General features: G+C 43.8%; 1 protein-coding gene across 1 annotated transcript in view; it reads left to right on the top strand.

The window, feature by feature from the left end:
* The first annotated feature begins 2,289 nt into the window (after positions 1-2,289).
* Positions 2,290-16,325, top strand: part of CRB1 (crumbs cell polarity complex component 1) — a 70,994-nt gene continuing 56,958 nt past the window's right edge. The window contains exons 1-5 of the mRNA XM_066325527.1: positions 2,290-2,338; positions 2,960-3,544; positions 9,134-9,329; positions 12,804-12,943; positions 14,582-14,764. Of these exons, the coding sequence (XP_066181624.1) occupies positions 2,290-2,338; positions 2,960-3,544; positions 9,134-9,329; positions 12,804-12,943; positions 14,582-14,764 (1,153 nt within the window). The remainder of the gene's footprint in view (positions 2,339-2,959; positions 3,545-9,133; positions 9,330-12,803; positions 12,944-14,581; positions 14,765-16,325) is intronic.

The following is a 16,325-nucleotide window of genomic DNA, read 5'->3' as shown; positions in this document are numbered from 1 at the left end:
CTCCTCAGAAACTATACAAATAATAAAAAACCATGGCACAGCGCATTAGAATAAAGACAATGCCAGAAATGTTGCTCTTTCACTATAACTTGTTGTACAAATCAGACAAGAGTATCCTCTAGGGAGCATTTGGTTTATTGAATAATCTGTTGGCAATTTCTGCATATGAAATTCGCTTAATAAAAGCTACAAAAATTGAAATTAAAATACTGCTTAAAAAAACCCCACCAAAACTAGGAAAGGTTTTTGTTTTGTATTTTTCCCACAGTGATGTCACCCTGGAGACAAACTGGTTGCCTTCACCACATTCAGGCAGTGCTTTTAGGGCTGTCCTTCCCCTTCCCTCATTTTCCCTCCAATCTTACTACCTCCAAGAGCTATGAAGCTTTTTAACCAGTGCTCACAGCTACTCCTGCTATCAAACCTGCAGACTGGCAAACATGTCATGTCCTCACACAGTCATTATAACAAACTGAGCCTGTTGCATGCAATTATCTCTGGAAAAGCAGTAATAATTAAATAAATTGCTTCTCATGTCACCGTGGTCCTGTGTAAGAAAGCACTTGAATGATTAACCTCACCTCTTGTAGCTTACACAGTACAACAGTTAGACAACATTACAACATGATCATAATTAATTTCTTCAAATTTGCAATGTTTCCCAAACATGCACTTAATGAATTTTAAGTAGGTACACAGGCTGAAAGGAAAGCTCTATAAAGTTGTGCAAGGTAAACACAGGATGCAGAAGTTCCTAAGGAACACAATTTTGCTCATTTTAACTGCAATTAATAGATTGCAGCAAGTTCTCTATTATCCAGGCTAAAGAAAAAACTTAAATGCGTGGGTAAAGCACAAAATTATGTAAACCAGGACATCAGAACATAAATGAGAGTGTGCTGAGGAAGAGAAGGGTCTGAATTACTGCTGGCAGTAGTGCAGGTCAGTACACATGACCAATGTCTCGAATTTTTGCATTCAGTGAGAGCTCTGAGCTAGAGCACATGCAACCACATCAGGATGAAATACTTGCTCCAAAACTGATTATGAACAGCTTTGGGGATGGTCATTTTTAAGGCAAGCTAATCCCAAAGTACTACTTTTTTCCTGTTTTCCTTCAGAGAACATGAGGTAACGCTGAAGTTCTCCTCCTGCTAATCAATGTTTTGCTTACTTTCTATGTAATCCTTAAGACCACTATTGGTTTTAAATCATGGTATCACTGTTGCTATCAGTGTTACTACATAAATCTCTATTCCCCTTGTTCAAGCAAGTATTAATCAGTTATTTGGCTCAGTAAATGTGCCTATTCATGAACATCAAGTTCATTCAGACTGTGCTTCTAATTCTCAGAGGCACTGCTGCTCCTGTGTCCACCTCAAGTCAGAAAGCACAACAGTCATGCACAGATAATTTTTCAGCCTTTCCATTTATTATCTTAGTGTCAAATCTACACAGTCTTTCCTGAGCTACTTAACCCTTCTAATACTTTCTTCCTCCATTTCCCCCTCCTAGGAGAAAACTAGGTTAAATTGTATTATACATTAAAATGCACACTATGGAAACACACCAGGACCAGTCAGTTTGTATTCTCTGACACTCCCTCGTGGTTGGTTGGTTGGTTGGCTGCTATACTCAGGTGACCAACCCAAGCCTCTCCCTTTTCCAGAAGTCTGTCACAGACCTTTATCAGCACTGCTCTAACTCCAGTTATTGGAGTCTCCATCTCTGCTCACCACTTCTCTTTCAGTGCCCCATTTCCATCTCTACTGTGTCTGCTCTCCCAAATCTCAGTTCAAGAACTGGGAAGAAATCAGAGACTGCTGGGTCTGAATTCCTCTGAAAAGTTCAGCTCATCCACAACACCCCGTTTGCACAAACCATCACTATTCTGCTGCTGTAGAAGACTCATACCCTTCATATATCCCAACAAAACTCCAGATTAAAAGTATAAAATGAATAATAATAAAAGGTGTTTATAGGACTTACATATAGATAATTTAATACAACTTTGGTGCTCCAACTCACAAGTCTCTTACAAATTGCATTTTCTCCTAAAGGAACATTTAGCTTCATTTCACAGTCTTGGCCCTGATACAGCTGCTTCAGTGTGTCCCAGAGGTGGATTCTGAACAGTGCTGGTAACAGCTCACCCTCTTTGACTGGGAAGTGAGAAGTATCTCTTGCTATTGTTATTCTTTACAGCTGCAAGGCAACTCCAAGTGGCCTTTAATTACTGACAAAAGCTCAATCCCCAGAGGATAAGGAAGTAAGGAACATCTTTGCACCATGTACACCGTGCCCTTCCATCCTGAGAGGCTGGAAGGCTCCCACAGGGGTTTGGTGCATCTCAGGTGTTTGGCAGATTCTTTGTGGTGGAGACACTGTACACCTGTGAAATTACTATTTATAATCAGCAAATCGAAATCAAGGTGCCTGATGGTTTGAACTGTTTGTTGAGCTGTAACTGCATCTGAGTAATTTAGCTTGTGAAACCCAATGCCAAAAACATTCACCACAAAAGAATGGTACCACCACAGAAGTGGTATTGAACTAAAAAGAGTGGTTCATCTCCTTTCTCTAGTAACAAAAAAAGAAACAAAAATCTTAAATATACCTAAATGTGTTCCATAGAGTTGGAGATCAGTTGACAACAACCAATATTGTTCCAAATATACTATTAATATAGTGTTACACCATCCTGACACTCCAGACCATGGCTGTTGAAAGAGGAAAGAACAGGAAATTACAACCTACTCAAGTTTTCATAATTGTTTTCATTTTTCATTCATTAGTCCACTAATGCATCACACAGTTGCCAGTTCTGTTTTCTTCTCAATAGCCAGCAATTGGAGCTGTTGGTTTTGAGGCACAGTTGTGTTAAGAACTACCCTTCTTTCACTTTTGGCTTCTCCCAGTGCTGTGGAAGTCCTCAAGATTGTTTGTGTTTCTTTCCTAGAATCGCTTTGCACGAGGAATGATTCTAGGTGCCTGTCAAACTCTTGCCAAAAGAACTCTACGTGTGTTGGTGGTCATGAAGATGACCCTTGCCTTTGTGCAGATGCATCAGTGGACAGTGTGGAGGAACTCTGCAACAAAACCTCCAACCCTTGCTCCTCGAACCCTTGTCTCCAAAACGCTACCTGCCTGGGCTCTGCTGGGAACCTCAGCTTTACCTGCCAGTGCCCCACTGGGTATAATGGACCTACCTGTGAGAGAGCTGACAGGGACTGTGCCACCAACCCGTGTGAGCACGGGGGCACCTGCCAGAGCGGCGTGGCAGGGCCCACGTGCCTCTGCAGCGCCGGCTACACCGGGACGCTGTGCGAGAGGGATCTGGATGAGTGCATCTCGGAGCCGTGCCGCAACGGAGCCCTGTGCAGGGACGGCGTGGATGAGTACTCCTGCTACTGCGTCCCGGGATACCAGGGCAAGCACTGCGACCTGGAAGTGAACGAATGTGCCTCAGAGCCGTGCCTGAACGGGGCCACCTGCCTCAACCAGATAGGGCACTACGACTGTGTCTGTCCCCTGGGCTACACAGGTGAGCCCTATTAAAGCAACTTTTCCTTTGGGTGGTGTAGAGCCATCATACGCCACAGTTCAGGTTCAACTCCCTCGCCCACACATGTATTTAGGTATATCTGTATTACCACCTTGCCCTCAGCTTCAGCACCAGTGGCTGTTGGTACACTATGGATAACCACATCACTGTGAGCTACTGATATCAGAAAGAGAAGGATTAAAGAAATCTCACATTTACTAAAATCTTCACAGCAGTTTTGTGAACATCAAGCGATGTCACAGGGCTAGGTGGACTTTGCTTTTAAAAGAAACATTCTCAAAATGCTCTCTTCGGAGTGCTAGATCTGGGGTTTTTTCTGAGTATCAAAACCTATGTTTGACAGATTTAAAAATTAGATCCAAGCAGACAAATTCTACCCTTAAACTCACACATTTCACATTAAATTTCTCTCATCTGCTCTTCCCCGAAACAAAGAACTCATTTGCAACTAGAACATTATGTAAGTGTTATGTTCCCAAACTGCCCATTTCTTGATAATCCCATTTTATGTAGCTCCATTTTTAAGGTACAGGTGTGATTTTTCTTCCCCACTTCCTCTACTGGAAAGCATATAATTCTTGTTGGAAGACAGCTCCCTTCAAATTTCAAAGCTGTATTCAGGGGTAGGACTGTGAGAGGGAGCCCACTGAATCATTAAAAGGAGAAAAGGGGAGGCATTTTAGTGATAGATTGCCAGTCAGGTAAGCAAAGGAAAAGAAATAGTCATACAGCAAAAAGGGGAGAAAAAACAGCTATTGCTTCAAGTGATTCAAATGAATAAGAAATAAGAGATGTGGTTTACAGCTCCATCCCCAAATCCCCATGCAGGAGGGGAAGTCAGAGGTAAAAAGCAGCTTTCCTGTGTCTAACACAGCACTCGTTGGAAGGCAGCCCCTGGTTAATATCCCTTCTGAGTACAGAGAATGTTATTTGAAGGAAGCTTGTTACTTTCCTGCCACCCCGCTGCTGCCAGGGGGTGTCGGAGCCCAGGCCAGCTGAGGAGAAAACTACACAACTGGGGGAAAGCCGAAGAGCAGAAGGAAGGAAAAACCTATTAACAACCAGCATGGTTACTCTGCAATGATCAGACTTAGCCCAGACCTCCTGTTGTATTCAGGAAACTGTATTTTTTTAACTGGCACTGTTAGTGGCGTCCAGGCCTGGATCCACAGCCCAGAAACTTGGTTTGAAAGAGTCAGAATATACACCTTAGAGACAAAGAGAGAAAACATAATGAAATAGTAAAGCCCAAACAAAAAGAAATAAAAATTTAGGTCAACACAAACTGCTGATGGAAACTCACTCTGCTGGAGTCCCTCCACTTCCATAATGAAATTCTGCTGTTTCCCAAGCTGATGCTCTTTTCTCTCGCCAAAAAAAGTCACCAAAGCTCCACACTTTGCACAAGCACAGCTAAGAAATAAGGAGGGGACCAAGGAAGGAGAAGAGGTCTAAAATACACAGCAGAAGGGGCTGCAGGGTTTTGACATACAGCTCTGACACCGCTTCCTGCAGCAAAGAGACTAATCATAGGAATTCTATAGAGGGGTAGCAGACCATTCCTCCAGCAGTAAAACATCAGCTTTAAAAAGCTACTTAACAAAATGATTTATCAGAAGGATTCTTTTTTGTTGTTTTTTTGCACCTTGCTGTGAGTTGTGCTAAATGCACAAGCCAGAGGGATTACTGGATGAAAGCCTCAAGGTGTCCCCAGTGGTAATAAAACCCCTCATTTACCCTGTTAGGGGATCTTGCCAACTATTATTATCCTGGCCTGACACCATGAATTACTGTGGGAAGTCATCCAACCTCATCTCATTTCCCTAAGATGTAAAAACAGGTTATATCTCTTGATATGCAGGTAAAGAAGGTACAGTAAATGTATAGCTGCAATGTTAAGCAAATGCATGAGTTACTGGCTGCTGTTGCTACTTGTTTCATGGACTATGACTGCTATTTTGTGTGATTGGTATGCTGCAGCACTTCTTAAAATAGCTGAGAAATGTCACACATAATTCTTACACAAATGGAAGAGGTTAGAAAGCACCAAGAGCCAAAGACTGGAAAATTTAGCATGAAATCTGCAGTTTCTATGATAATGTTTTGCATGTGTGAAATTATTTACAAGACATGTGTCACACAGCTGTTAAATAATGAAGTTCAATTGGTTTGTTGAAGTTTTGCTGGCTACCCTAATCAGTTGCATTTTCTTCTCCATTGGACTAATTGCACTTGCTTTTAATTCACCCCAACAGAGCATGGTGTAAGATCCTGTTATTACCCACAGCTACATGCATTAATTACCTTGCTGAAGCTAGTCCTCCATTGCCAGTGAACATTCCTATGTGAACTCTCAGGAGTGCATGGCAATTCCAAAACCCAGTCTCAGTCAGCAAGAGAAAGCATTTCAGTGGCAAACAAAATAGGTGCAATGAGCTGGATTTGTTCTTTGAGCAATACCTTTAACTATGAGGTAACCATCGCTGTAATGATGTCTGTAGAATTTGAGGAAATAACACCTGATAGATCTCCAAGTTTTCATTCAGTATTCTCATCAATAATGTATGTGCTTTGCAGATATTAAGAATAAATGCATTATCAGTAAGTCTTAGGCACTTAAAGGCAAGCAAAGGCACAGCAGCTCTACCATGGGATGAAAAACCTCAAGCAGAGATCTCACTTCCCAAAAAACTCACGTCTATGTCATTGTGGATGTAATAGCAAACACGGTCTGTCCAACAGCAACTGCCAGTAGTGCAAAGCCTGTTTCCTTCCTCAGCTTTCCATGTTCAAACCAGCATTCTCCATCTTGTGTCCTAGCCAGCCCAGGTATTCAGCTCTGCTGAGATGCTCAAGTTTAAAAGGGACAAGCCTTGATCAAAGAAACACAACTTCTCCCTCTGATTTTTGATGTAACTCTCTTCTTTGTTGCTTCAAGTCTGGTGCTTGTAAAATAGCCACGTGTCACTCTCCATCCAAATAACAGCACACAAGATTAATTAATACAACATCAGGAATTTGGGGACAGCCCTCCGGACCTGCTGGGCCTGAGTACAGCATTTTAGTGCATGAAAGCAGAAAGGGTGACCTGGTTGCCTATTTCCAGCCATACTAAGAATGTGCAGGTCCTCATGGAAGGGAACTGAGCCTGCAAGTCTAGTATCTTTGACCAGAAAGTATTTTTATACTCTACCTGTAGGCATGCATGTTTGAAAACATTGGCTGTGTGTCCTTCACAGTAAATGCCTCACTTGCATTTACTTTTTATTGACTGGGGCTGTAGAAAGAAGTGCACAGTAGGACTCATTGGAGAAGCAAACAGTATGAGAAATAACCGTAGTTCTTCAGAGAAACCTCAAAAGTTACGAGTGTGACTTCTCCCCACCTTCCCAGCTTTTCAGTTCAAACCATGTGTGCGGTTTGGTACGTGCTGGGATGCTCAGCCTGCTCCAGGACACCGTGGGTGCCTCAGCTCGTGGTGGTGCAGCCCTGTGCAGTAACTGCGGCGGGGGTCCTTGGCGCTCTCCTTCCTGCCTGGCATATGATATTTGGCATATAGCATATTTATGACAGAATGTTAGACTGAGGTGAAAATGCAGATCTAATCTTTTCATCTCTCTTCTACACATCTAAAAGAGCCTGACAGCAGACTCAGCGGAGGCTAGGAAGGGATTCCCCCTGTCTGCATGGCAGATCGCATTGGCTGGATGCATTATACAGGGAGAAGTTTTCTTCTGAGGCAACATTGCCGAAGGCAGGTTACTGGGCTTGATAGATTAAAGACATGAACCAAAACAACAACGCTATGTTCTCATGTTAATTGTCAGGCTGTTCTCAGGCCTGTAGTTTTAAATTTGGCTGAGCTGAGGATCAGTTGAACAGGGCTTGTTTTGTCACATGATTTTTAGTGTTCGCAGTAAGCTGTTAACAAGCTCTGGCAGATTTACGGTCACTAGACACACTTCTGCAAACACATTGTTTATAATTACAGTGAATTCACAGGGCAATGACCACAGAGGGACTGCTTACTATATCTGCCTGTAATGTACATTACCATAAAGCCGTAAGAGAGCGTTCCTGTGCCGGGATCTCGTGGCAGGCTCCCGCTGAAAGTAGTGGTTAGCTGAGCACTGAACCTTGAGCTGGGGGCACACCACTGGCAGCCTCCCCATCCACTATGCGGTCCCAAGGAACTATTTCTCAACTGCTGAAAATAGGAACTTGCACTTTAAAGACAATGAAAAATAGTTAAGAGTCAACATCTGCGATTTTTGGTTCGGCATTTTAAGGTGTTTCCTGGTACTTATCTATAGTGCAGATTTATTCTTTTAAAGCAAAGATGCTCACAAGTACCAAAATAAATTATTCATGAAGTAACAGTGCTAAATATTCAATCTCTGTGTTTTAAGAAAGATGCTCAGAGTTATAATGTACAAATTTCACAGCAGTACAGAGCTGACAAAAAGAGCATAAATAATTAGAGGTGAGCGCCTAAATAAAAAAGGGTGGTAGCCATCAAACATGCCTGTTCCCTTTTTTGAAAGTTTACCCTATCATCTTGTATGGAAAAACTTCACTTTTATGAAAAAAGAAAGAAAAACAACCCATTCTCAGGGCTGCAGTTTTTCTTCCAAGTAGGAAATTCCCCTGTAAACTTTTCAATACTGCTGCTACTTCAATAAGCCAAATAAAAATTAAGAAAATTCACTTCAAAACAGTTTCTTCATTATAATTTGCCACTTTGCATCTGTTTTGTGGGTGATACTGTAGCTTGACTTGGCAGTTGAAATGACAATTGACTTGGCAGTTGAAAATTATTTGAAAATATTACTCTATTGCTCAAAACAGTAAATAAGTGCATAAGCATACAAAACTCCGAAATAAGCGAAGCTGCAAGGCATTACTTATTAAATTTTCTTGGTGTATCCTGGACTGTGGTACAGATAAGAAAAAGGAGTGTATATTTAACCTGCCAACTATCACAAATAGCTGTAAAGTCTTATTAGAACTGATTTATTTCCAGCAATTATCTCTGAAGAGCAGCTCCAAGATTCTGACCTGCTGCAAACATGGCACTACAGATGCATTTATTTGCACATTGATAAGCCTTAAAAAAATTAAGCAATAATCCAAAGCTAAATAGGACACTACCCAACAAATTCAACCAACTGTGAATTGTCCATTTAATGGCCAGCTTTAAATGGACTCCTATGAGATCAAGAAACTGCTGGTCTCTTCTATATTATGTAAATAGGATAGCAGCATTATTTGAACGAACTGAAAATTAGTCTGGCTCGTCTCCACGTTTCAAGCTAACAGAAAAATTTATTTTACCTATTCTTGTGAAAACAGCTAGCTTGCTCTTTGTAAATTCTGCCAGGCCTTGAAAAAACTAGTTGTGCAAAGCACATTGAGGAGGAATTGCCTTTAAAAACCAGGCAACTGCAAAAAGGGAAAAAAAAAAAAAAAAAAAAAAAAAAAAAGGTGACTATTCTACTTCAGGCAGTTCTTGCTGAGATTTCCAAAGCTGTCTCCTAAGCCTGGGGTTTATTTTCTCTGCTTTTGAAGGTACGAACTGCGAGGTGGAAATCGACGAGTGCTTGTCCCAGCCATGCCTCAACGGGGGGACCTGCCACGATTCCCTGGGGAGCTTCTCCTGCTCGTGCGGGCGGGGCTTCCTCGGGGACCTGTGCGACACCGACATCGATGAGAGCTCCAGCCAGCCCTGCCTCCACGGGGGACACTGCGCGGATGGGGCCGGCGGGTAGGTGTGCCAGCCCTGGGCAGGGCTCAGCCAGCTGCTCCTGGCGCCTGCCTTCCATGAGAGTCAGCCTGGCCTGGTTGCTCATCTCCTTCCAAATTTTACATTTCACTCCTTGGTCCTGCACTAATTTCAGTTTTGAAAATGATTAAAGAACGCCAGTCTGGTGTCAGAGCCAACAGGACAACAAAATACTTATGGCAAAGACTGATCAAGAAATGTATTTTTTGTATCTGTACTTTAAATATTTACAATACGCTGTTTTCCTGGCTGTTGGTATTGTCATTTAGAAATGAATCCTGTTTCTAATGCTTACCAAACTTTAGTTTCCAAGAAATAGGTGAGACTGTATAAAAGTGAATTTGCTAACAGCAGCTGCCCACACTGACAGACAGAAGGATTAGAAGAGAGAAGCAGAGAAAAACTGTAATAACTGTAACCATAGTAATAGATAGATACCATTAGGGAATGTGTCAGAAACTTTACAGGTATATAGTACAACAACTACTTGTTCAAAACAACCATGGGCAAAAATAACAATAGTAATTAAAAAAAGAAAGAAAGGAGGATATGAGGCAATGGAAAAGTGACATTCTCCACCCACTGTTATTGGACCCACACAGAGGGTCCAAGCGCAGCTCTGGCATTCACTCACCAATACTGGATTTTCTGGCTCAGCACAAGCTTTTCAAACTGAACAGACATGTATATAAGCTCAGTCTGAAAGCTCCCCACTCTATTCATGTAGGTGCTCCTCTTGCCAGCATAGCATTTGTCCTTTCTTTTTTGTGTATTTTCCAGGTTTTATAAAGCAGTTTTGAAGACTTCAGTGCCCCAAAAATCAGTCCAGAAGTCATGTCAGCAAAAGGCATGCTTGCCTTGAGTGAGGGGGTAAGAGATCATGTTCTGGGGAATGAGTTTTGTGCAGTGCAGTGACACAGCATCAGCCTTGTGCAGCTTCTTTTCAGTAGCACTGAATGGCTCTGGGCAGGACAAAGCAATTTATTATTTCTCAGTGTAGCTGAAGTGTGGCAGCAGTGAGGGGGTCACCTTGGACCTGACTCACGCACAGACCTGTGTAGCAACCTGGAAGCCTTTTGAGGATACATGTGTGAGGTGAGAAACTGGGATGCTCATTCAGGCCAGACTTAATCCTGTTCATGTTTCTCCTGGCTTTTGAATCTAAGGTGCAAGCAAGACCAATTTTAATTGGCTTGTAATACTGCAGGGTATCTGGAGAACAATTGGAGCTCTTTCTGTATTTGTTATTTGATACAAAGGAATGGACAACAAAGCAATTCAAAACAGAAGGGTGTCCAGCATTCCCTTTCTTTTGTACATTTTTGGGGGATAAATGATGAATTGTGGTATTTAGGCAGGAGTTTTCTTTTTCTGACTAATCTACAGTACAGCTGAGGCTTTGGTGTCTACCAGCTCTCACAAAAATGTGTACAAGGCAATGGATTTAGCACAAAAAGCTGTAAATATAAACATCAAGCCAAATTCTCTCGCAAATTTCAGACTGACCTTCCACTGATGTTTCATGAATACAACGAAGTATGAGCTAATCTCATTAAAAAAACCCCCATTTTCACACAAGCAAACATTCTTATTTAAACTCAACAGTTTACAGGCTTAGCTGGACTACAGAACCTAGTGTACCTAGGCACAGAGACCTCTGCATGCTCCATGTCTTTTTTTTCCATAAGAAATATTCCCAGGAGCTCTAGTACCCATAGGAGGTTCCATAAGAAAGAATGCCTACATGTATTGCTTTCTGCAGATTTTGAGAACGTCAAACAAGAAGTCAAAAAAATATGCTAGATAGAGTATCTAAATTATCACTCTTACTCTAAAAAGCCATCTGCCTGCTCAGCTGTAGCCTGCTCACAAGCAGGGCACCATCCAGAATCCCTGAAGGTCGACAGCAATGTCAAATGCTAAAAGATACCCAAGGAAAAGGCACACAGGTGGGGCTGCACATTAAGCAGTGAGTTCTGGATATTCCTCCCTGCTCCACAGTTCTGAGCCAAAGGAGAAAGTAGCCTGGACACAGGCAGAAAAAAAATCTTTCACCACAAAGCTGAACAGCACCACACTGAAGGTGCATGGGAGAAATGGGTGAAAAACTCAGCAGAAGAAGGAGACTTCAGGTTTGAGAATATTCCTCCGAATGAAAATTAATTTTCTGATTCACATCTTCCTCATTACTTTTTATATCCAAAATTCAAATACCACCTGGTCTAAGTAATCTCTGATTTTGATTTAAGAATAATCCATACACCAGTAATAAACTGGCCTGCCAGAAGTTTCTGCTTATGCACACACTTAAAACAGTGCAGTAAAAAGTTTACACTTTTTGGTCCAGGAGCCAGTTGTTCTCTGATGTTGCTTTATGTTCAACAATTCCACTTTCTCTTCATATATTTACTCCAGGACCTGGATATTAAGCACAGAAATTATCATGTAGGTATACTTATATCTTTTTGAGAAAGATGCCCTATGAATACAAATGTACCATAACAGTGCTATCACTTTAATGTAAAAAAAAAAAAAAAAAAAAAAAAAAAAAAAAAAAAAAAAACACCACAAAAAAAAAAAACTAGAAGAAATTTTTGTTTCCTATAATTATTTTTAGGCCAAGATCATACAAGCCTGCACAGTTAACTTGTGTCTTGCAAAAGCCTGTCTTTTCATATGACATATACAAGTTAACTTTATACTTGATGACCAAAGAACAGGAATGATGCTTTTTATAGCATTCAGCTCTCCTGAAAAAAAAAAAAAAAAAAGCAAACAAAACCTCCCAGACATTACTGATATCTGCACGTTGCTAATTTCTATATATATACTAGTTTGTTTATTTATGTTGTAGTTGCATTGCTATCAAAAGGGAGATGTATTACTGTTGCTATCAGGACTAAGCAAGCAATTGACATTTTTGTTCTAACCTAACAATAAAAGGCTGGTTTTCAGGAAACAAACCTCAAAAACATTTAGTTGAGGAAAAAAAAAATCCTTATTTTTCTGCTAATTCAATTTCAACCAGTCCAAGAGGAAGGGATACTAACACACTTACTGCCTCCCTTGTATTCATTTTGTGAGTAATGTTAATCCTACAAAATAAAAATTTAAGGGGAAAAAAAAAACAACATTGGAAATGCCACAAACTTTTTTTCTCCCAAAAATTAAAAAAAAAAAGGAAGAAAAAAGAAGAATCAATAATTCTTATGGTTGTGTCAAAACCAATTCACAAGTAGTTCTTTTTCCCCAGACAAAACCATATACTTCAGGGAAAAGCTCATTAATGGTTCCCAATTTCTATGGTTTCTCCTAAAGCACCAGATGGTGGTCTTGAGCTGGACTCGACTCCATAAGCTGCGAGCCAAGGCTACACAAGAAGCCTGTGCACGTTTGGGAACAAAGCCCAGATCTCTTGACATCCAGCCTGAGTGAACATTGCATTCTGTGTTGCAGGTACAGCTGCAACTGCACCGGGACTGGGTTTATGGGCTTGCACTGCGAGACCCTCACTCCCTTATGCTGGTCACAGCCATGCTTCAACAACGCCACTTGTGAGGACCATGCTGACAATTACACATGCCACTGCTGGCCAGGTGAGCTCCAAATTCTTCTATAAATATTTCTTGAGTAGCAGTAGACTTTTTTTTTTTTTTTTCTTCCCAATACAATAAAAGGCCGAAGCTCCATAACCTCAAAAGTCCTTCATGGCCTTGTGTTTACATGGGCTTCACTCATCATGAGGCAGAGCCCTTTTGGGTAAGTTGCTTTGCTTTTCCAGCAATTCTCCTGTACAGCAGACGTGGGCAAAACAGAAGGCCACTGGCATTACGGTGCCAAGAGAGGAGATAAGTCAAAGCTGGGAGCCATCTCCCAGTTACTCAGTCCTTCAAGCCGTGTGATACATGCGTCACTGCTGCAGCTGATGCTGGTTTTAGTCTGCATTAACACAGCCTTTAAGGCAGTTTAAACACTTCTGTGTGGCAGTGTTCTCTACCAGCTGTTTGCAAACAGGCCCACATGCAACTGGGGACACAGACCCTGTGCTCTTGAGAGGCTGCACAACTCCATCAGCACACAAAGTACAAGTTTCTCTAAGGAGTTTCTGTCTGTGAGCTTCCTGAGGGTGCAGGAGCACAGACAGCACTGTGAGGCCTAAATGCCTCAGTGTTGTTGCATTACACAAGTCTTGGTACAATAGATAAGGAAAAATTAGGTAGAACCCTTCACAATTTCCAAGAATTCAGGGATCACTGTAGCACTTCAACCTCCAGATGAAACACTTTACAAACACCAAATTATTTATATTTTCTGCCCTCCTCTGCCTTCCCACACCCTGAGGGCGTATTATACCACAATGCAGTGCCTTGTTACCTACACAAATCTCCACTTTACTGCCTAAAAAAGACGCAAACAAACCCTTTTGGCAGAGCTCAGCTCACTAATGTAGAGTAGCCGCAGCAATGTCCTGCTGCCAGGCCCTAGCAGGGAGCTGCAAGGGAACATTCACACCTTCAAGGAGCCGAGGAAAACTTTTAGCACATGACAAAGCCTGAAGCTGTGTGCACCTACTATTCCCAGTGTATATTTTGGGGTGTGGAAGGGAAGAATAGCACACGGAATGATAGAATTGTAACACGGCTTGGGTTGCAAGGGACCTTAAAGACCATCTAGCCTTCGTGTTCCTAAAAGGAGCCTACAAGAAGGATGGAGAGGGAATGTGGCTGACGACAAGGGGAAACAGCTTCAAACTGACAGTAGGTTTAAATTAGAAATTAGGAAAAAAATTCTTTACTGTGCGGGCGCTGAGGCCCTGGCACAGGCTGCCCAGAGAAGCGGTGGCTTTATCATCCCTGGCAGCGCCTAAGGCCAGGCGGGACGGGGCTCTGGACACCCGGCGGGACGGGGCCCTGGACACCCGGCGGGACGGGGCTCTGGACACCCGGCGGGACGGGGCCCTGGACACCCGGCGGGACGGGCTCTGGACACCCGGCGGGACGGGCTCTGGACACCCGGCGGGACGGGGCTCTGGACACCCGGCGGGACGGGCTCTGGATACCCGGCGGGACGGGCTCTGGACACCCGGCGGGACCGGGCTCTGGACACCCGGCGGGACGGGCTCTGGACACCCGGCGGGACGGGGCTCTGGACACCCGGCGGGACGGGGCTCTGGACACCCGGCGGGGCTGGAGCCCACAGTGCCACACGCCGAGCCTGTCCCGGTGTCTCCGCAGGGTACGCGGGCTCCCGCTGCGAGGAGGACATCGGCGAGTGCCTCAGCAGCCCGTGCCTGTCCGGCGGCCTCTGCGTGGAGCGCTCCTGGGCCGCCCGCTACGGCCTCGAACCGGGGCTGCCGCCGGCCTTCCGCTACGACCGGGCCGAGGGCTACATCTGCCGCTGCCCGCCGGGCTTCGCCGGTAAGGGCCGGGTCCGGGGACGGGGCCCACCGGGAAGGGCCGGGCCAGGGCAGGGGGCCCGCCGGGAAGGGCCGGGTTCGGGGACGGGGCCCGCCGGGAAGGGCCGGGTCAGGGGACGGGGCCCGCCGGGAAGGGCCGGGTCAGGGGACGGGGCCCGCCGGGAAGGGCCGGGTCGGGCCGGGTCCGGGAAAGGGTGCCCGCCGGGAAGGGCCGGTAAGGGCCGGGTCCGGGGACGGGGCCCGCCGAGCGCTCGGTCCCGCTGCCCGGCCCCGTTCTACCGCCCGCGGCAAAACAACCTCCGCTTGAGTGCACGGCTCCGCCCTTGCAGGGGGAAAAGTGCCGAGTTTACAGCTAACCATAGTCCTGAAAGAGATGCCTCCAGACCTGCCTTTATTCTAGCACAGCCTGCACTGTTTAGCACAGCCGCAAACCACTCGGGTTTGGACTGTGTGTTTCTGGGGCTACGGTATTGTTCTGACAATTCCACCTGCTTGTTCCTTCTGAAGGAAAAGAAGAATTAATAGTTGTATTAATTTAACTAGCCTTCAATTTCTCATTCATCTCCCGAGCAGCTTATGAACATTATGTCATGTGAAATGTATGACTGCTGTCTGCAACATAAGAAGTACAAAAGCTTATGGAGACCACCGCTTTCACTCTGAATCCTCTACTTATTTTTCTTCAAAGTGGCCTCGAGATTTGTTTTTGTTCCAGCCCTTCCCCTTGACTGTCCTTCCCTATCCCGTCACTAAGTGTTGCTGTTGTTCTTTTGTCCTGCCTAAGAGGCCATAGGATGAGGTTTCTGCCCAGGCGTTCAGCATCTCCCAGGCTGTCCCAAGCACCCTTACCTCTTCACATGCCACTGTTTTCTCTTCACCGCCTTTCACTGAAGCACAGACCTCCAGCTTCTTTTCCTTCTGTCTTGTCCTAATTAAAAAACTTCTAAGCTCGGTGAGAAACAGGTGTTTTGTTGATTAACCATCCTTTATCCTTTCATTTCCTTATTAATTGCCTTCAGTTGTCTCATTTGCCTGATTTGGGTCATGATTCTATGGGTTTTCTTCATATGAGGGACTTACTCCCCCCACTCTGAAACTCTTTAACTTGTCTAAAAAAAAAAAGTCTCAGAATGTATGTAAATATATCAATCTTGAATCAATTTTTCAATCCATAGTCTCACCATTCACAATGCAGGACTCTCCAAAGCATAAGGGGGACCCTGAAATATCTACTGACTCAGTATGCAAATTAAATTATGTTTTTAAAAACCATAAATAAGTTTAGTTACATACATACCTGTTGGATGCCATCTTTAGAGCTTTCATGAGAACCCCCCAACAAAATAGTTATTCTTACTAAACAGTTTGCCCACACTTTGGTAGGAAGACCATAATCTTTAACAGGACACTTTATAGCAGTAGCACTGCACATTTGTCTCTGGTCTTTCTCCTTCTCTCAGGTAACCTGAAAATAAAAAGTGCTCAAAATGAGCCCCAGCCTCCTTGGATGTCAGAAGCTTCAGCACAAAAAGCCTATAGACAGGACTGGAAGCGTTAACCTC

Source organism: Sylvia atricapilla, chromosome 9, assembly GCF_009819655.1.
Source record: "Sylvia atricapilla isolate bSylAtr1 chromosome 9, bSylAtr1.pri, whole genome shotgun sequence".
NCBI lineage: Eukaryota > Metazoa > Chordata > Aves > Passeriformes > Sylviidae > Sylvia > Sylvia atricapilla.
The sequence above is the reverse complement of the archived record's forward strand: the minus strand, read 5'-3'. Positions and strand labels throughout refer to the sequence as shown.